At 41.3% G+C, this 4,264-nt stretch overlaps 1 protein-coding gene across 1 annotated transcript in view; it reads right to left on the minus strand.

Annotated features, from left to right (window-relative positions):
- Nucleotides 1-1,749: 1,749 nt before the first annotated feature.
- TMC7 (transmembrane channel like 7) overlaps nt 1,750-4,264 on the minus strand; it is a gene marked incomplete at its 5' end in the record, with an annotated part of 22,643 nt that continues 20,128 nt past the window's right edge. Inside the window, one exon of the mRNA XM_006026125.1 lies at nt 1,750-3,152. Within this exon, the coding sequence (XP_006026187.1) occupies nt 3,093-3,152 (60 nt within the window). The remainder of the gene's footprint in view (nt 3,153-4,264) is intronic.

Genomic DNA, 4,264 nt, shown 5'->3' on the forward strand with positions numbered 1-4,264 from the left:
TCCAGGTGTTTTGTAACCTGGTCATAAAAAGAGACTAGATTAGTCAGGCATGATCTACCTGCTATGAACCCATGCTGGTTTCCCCTCAGCATAATTTTTCCTGCTGGGCTCTCGCAAATGTGAGCCTTGATAATTTTTTCAAAGACTTTGCCTAGGATGGAGGTGAGACGACTGGCATATAGTTGCCTGGGTCCTCCTTCCTCCCCTTCTTGAAAATGGAGACCACATTGGCCCTTTTCCAGTCCTCCGGGACCTGGCCTGTGCGCCATGAGTGTTCAAATCTAATGACGCCAGCCAGTGCCTTCAGTACCCTCGGATGGAGCTCATCCCGGCCTGCCAACTTAAACGCATCCAATTCCTCCAAGTGCCTCTGCACCATCTCAGGGTCTACGCTTGGTAGTCTGGTGCCCTGCTGCTGCCTCTCTATAATCCCAGTGAGAGACTGATCTTGCCCCTTGCTTAGGAAAACTGAAGCAAAGAACTCATTGAGTTCAGCCTTGTCCCCCCTGTCCATCACCAATTGCTTACGCCCATTTAGTAGAGGTCCTATTCCACCCTGGGCCTTGCTTTTACTCCCATATCTAAAAAACAATTTTTTGTTATCCTTAACTTGGGATGCCATCCTCAGCTCCATGGTAGCTTTGGCCTGTCTAACTGTCTCCCTACAAGCGTGAGCAGAGGAGGTATACTCCTCTTTGGTAATCTCTCCCCGTTTCCACTTTTTATATGCCCCCCTTTTTGCCTGTAGGCTGCTCTGGATTTCTCTGGTCAGCCAAGGAAGCCTCTTGGCCCCTTTCCCCCTTTTTTCCTGCATCGGGATCGTCTCCCTCTGTGCCCAAAGGATCATTTCCTTGCTACTATTTCTGTAAAGGTATTATATTACTACTAACCTAAGTAGGTTATAACCAAGTGTTTTCTAAGCCCAGCCTATTTTCAGTCTTACTTTATCATATAAAAATAACACTTGTACAAGCTTTGGTAGTTCAGCCTTTTAAGAAGTGGTTTTAAAACAGCTGCACTGTCAATAATTTAAAAAAACAGCAACTAAATTTGCATCAGGACATGGTTACCCTATTGCTACAGGAAATCCCTCCCAAAACTGCTAAGCACTAGAAAATGTCAGTGTTATATATATATATATATATATATATATATATATGTGTAAAGTGCAGATATGAGAAAAACTACATGTGAACCACATCTTCCTCCTGACAAAGCTACTGTCCAGAATAACAGTTTTATTTCACTCTGGGTAGTTTTATTGAAGTCAGTCGCAGAACTCCCATTGAAATCAGTGGGGGTTCAGGACTTTCCCTCGACTGTTACATACATGCAAATAAGGACCAGCAATGTGGGATTAGCTTCTGATCTATATTCTTATACTGTTTAACATAAATAAGGTATTTGTGCATATTCCTGGTAACTGCCTTGGCTTTGCTGTTGATCCAACGATACTAAATAGTGAGTTGGATTCTCTTAGAAGTGTTAAAACTAAGCTTCAATAACAAAAATCTTACACTACAGATGACACTTAAAGCACAAGGAACCCACTCAATTCTTAGATCCTGTAGCAAGTTTGCAGAACCAGCAGTGACAAATTCTGGTTTTCAGTTGGTGCATAAAATATGTTGAGTATTCAAATAAAATTTAAAAAGTCCAGTTAAAGGGACAAAATCTCAGCTGGTTAAAATCGACCTTGAACTGTTCAATAAAATCTACTGTTTAAAAGAAGCAAAGAAGTAAATGTAGTTGACAAGAGATTCAGAGTTGTTTATTGTATGTTAGCTTCTTTTTTTAAAAAAATAGAAAAAACCTTCCTAAGGCATGTGGTCATAAAGATACGATATTTCCCATGCTGAAGAATAACAATGCAACGGATTCATAAATACGTCTTATATTCCAAAATACATTTAACCTTAATTCCTACAAACTTGAAGGTATATAGTTATCATTCATTGTGGAAAATTCCAAACAATGGAAGCAGTCTTCAAATAAAGATAAATTCAGTGGCGTATTTGAAAAAGATTCTTTCACCAAAATATAGAGCTCCATCCTTTAAATTTAAAAAAGTAGTAGTGTATTTAAGAGGTACTAACATATAAGTTTCCAACCGTTGTGTTTTCACTTTGCTATTCATTTGTCTTAAAATACATACCTCTCAGAGTTGGATAAGGCACTGTAACATTCAACACATCCACAGAACAAACATTTGAATAACAAAACATTACAGGCTCCAGATAAAAAGGAGATCCCCAGCTCCCTTTAAATGGGCATAACTCCATTGACTTGTTTTGCTGTGCTCCTTTATATCAGCCAAAAAGGCCTGACCTAAAGCAGGGGGTTTGGTTTGTTAGTTTTCCCAACACCAGCTTAGAATTCCTTGTTCACAGGTACTTTCCGTCCAAAACGCTTGAGACCACATTTCCAGTGGATAACAGATGAGACTTACCACAGTGGCTATTCTAGAGCAAATGCTCTAAGTCTACAAACTACAAAACATATTTAGACAACCTACTTCAATCACTCAATCAGTGAAGCACTTATTTTTTCCCAATCCACTATTTCAACATAGTGATTTTAATACTTCCTGTAGTTGTTTTAAAAAGAGCAGTTGGTTGGAAAAGTGTAAAAACAAGCAAATATCTATTCTCCCCTATAAACCAAAGCATAATTTATAACTACATATTTCAAACACTTCCTGAGCTAAGACTGTTCCTGGGTAGAATTTCAGCTCAAAGCAGATCAACAATCTAAAACTCCCTAAAAATAGGGTTTAATGTAAACACTGAATCTTTAACTCTGGCAGCATAAACAGCTATACAATATATTTCTGTGCAGGGTTAATATGCTACAGACACTAATTCCTCAGTCCTGCAAGCCTTGTGCACTTTCTTACCTCTAAGTATTACTGACACCTGTAGGATGAGCATTGTTAAAGGTAAGCCTTTACTAAGTTATCTGCAAGATTGGGGCCCACGTTAGTTATTTGGTTTAGAGGTCCTGCAAGTAATGGTAGTTTATGCTGTGCCTAGTGGCTCTGCAAAGTCTTAAGAAGTCAAAGTTCATCTTAGCCATTTCTTATCAGAAGTTTTTCAGCCATGCTTCTGAGCTTCAGTGAGCTTTCTAATTAAGAACTGCTTGTCACGACACTCCTAAAAAGACAGAATGAAATAAAATACATTTAGTTAAAGAAACTGCATGCATTTCTTCAACATATTGGCATGTACATCACTCTTCTCACTACCATACCAATAAAGGGGTGTTCTTACTACTTTGATTATCAGCATGAGAAAAAATCCTATTGAATATAATGCAGCTGTAAAATTTAATACCAATGAGCTGGGAAAATTAGAATATGGGGGAGTCTGTTTCCTTTGACCTGCTCACTAGTATTAGATTTTATACCTGCCTTGTCTTCATGAGGATTTTCCTTCACCAATTATAACACAGCAAAAATGTTCCTTAGTTCCAAGTGGATTAGCATATGTGACTGTAAGACCAGAGTGCACAACAACCAACAGCAGCTCCTGCAAGGTCTGAAGCCAGAGCAGTTAGAAGGAAACACTCAGAGGCCAAGTCCAGATGAGCAGGAAGGTGTGCTTCCCTGGGGACAAGTAGCAGCAGCAGACCTTGTGCCACTGCTACTTGTCCCTGGGGAACGCCCATGCCATGTGCACTCCAATGCACAGCAGGTTCCCCTGGGTGGGGTAAGGGAGGCCAAGGTCAGCAACTGTGCTGGCCCCAGCAGCCTTACCTGGGGGCCTCTAGAAGCTGCAGCCACAGTGTTTCTGCAGCAGGGATACTGGCCAGCAGCTGGAGCATGCCATGGCTCCAGCTGGCCAGGCTCCAGTTTTAGGTAGTACATGCTGCTGCCACATGCACTGCCCTGCTTTTTTTTTGGCATGGGTTTTTTGACCCTAGGATCTTCCAGGGTGAAAAAACCCCCCTGCGCTGCAAAACAGCAGCATGGGGAACACTTGCACGTGTGGTGTTTGGGGACACAGACAGGTCTGCGGCGCCACGTACCACACATCTGTGCTTGTCTGGACGTGGGATTTTCAAAGCACCTAAAGGAATAGAAAAATTAATAAATTCAAGTGCTTTGAAAGGGTGGAGACTTACCATATGACAAGTGCTCTGCAATAAGTGCATGTGTTTCCCTGCGAAAGGTGACAGCTAACCAAAGGCAGCTTTCTCACATTGAGGGATAGGGCACCATGGGCTACAGCAAGTGTGGCCAGCCTGCAGCAGGAAAGGCATGCAC

This window comes from Alligator sinensis, unplaced genomic scaffold (genome assembly GCF_000455745.1).
Source record: "Alligator sinensis unplaced genomic scaffold, ASM45574v1 scaffold330_1, whole genome shotgun sequence".
Classification (NCBI taxonomy): Eukaryota; Metazoa; Chordata; order Crocodylia; family Alligatoridae; genus Alligator; species Alligator sinensis.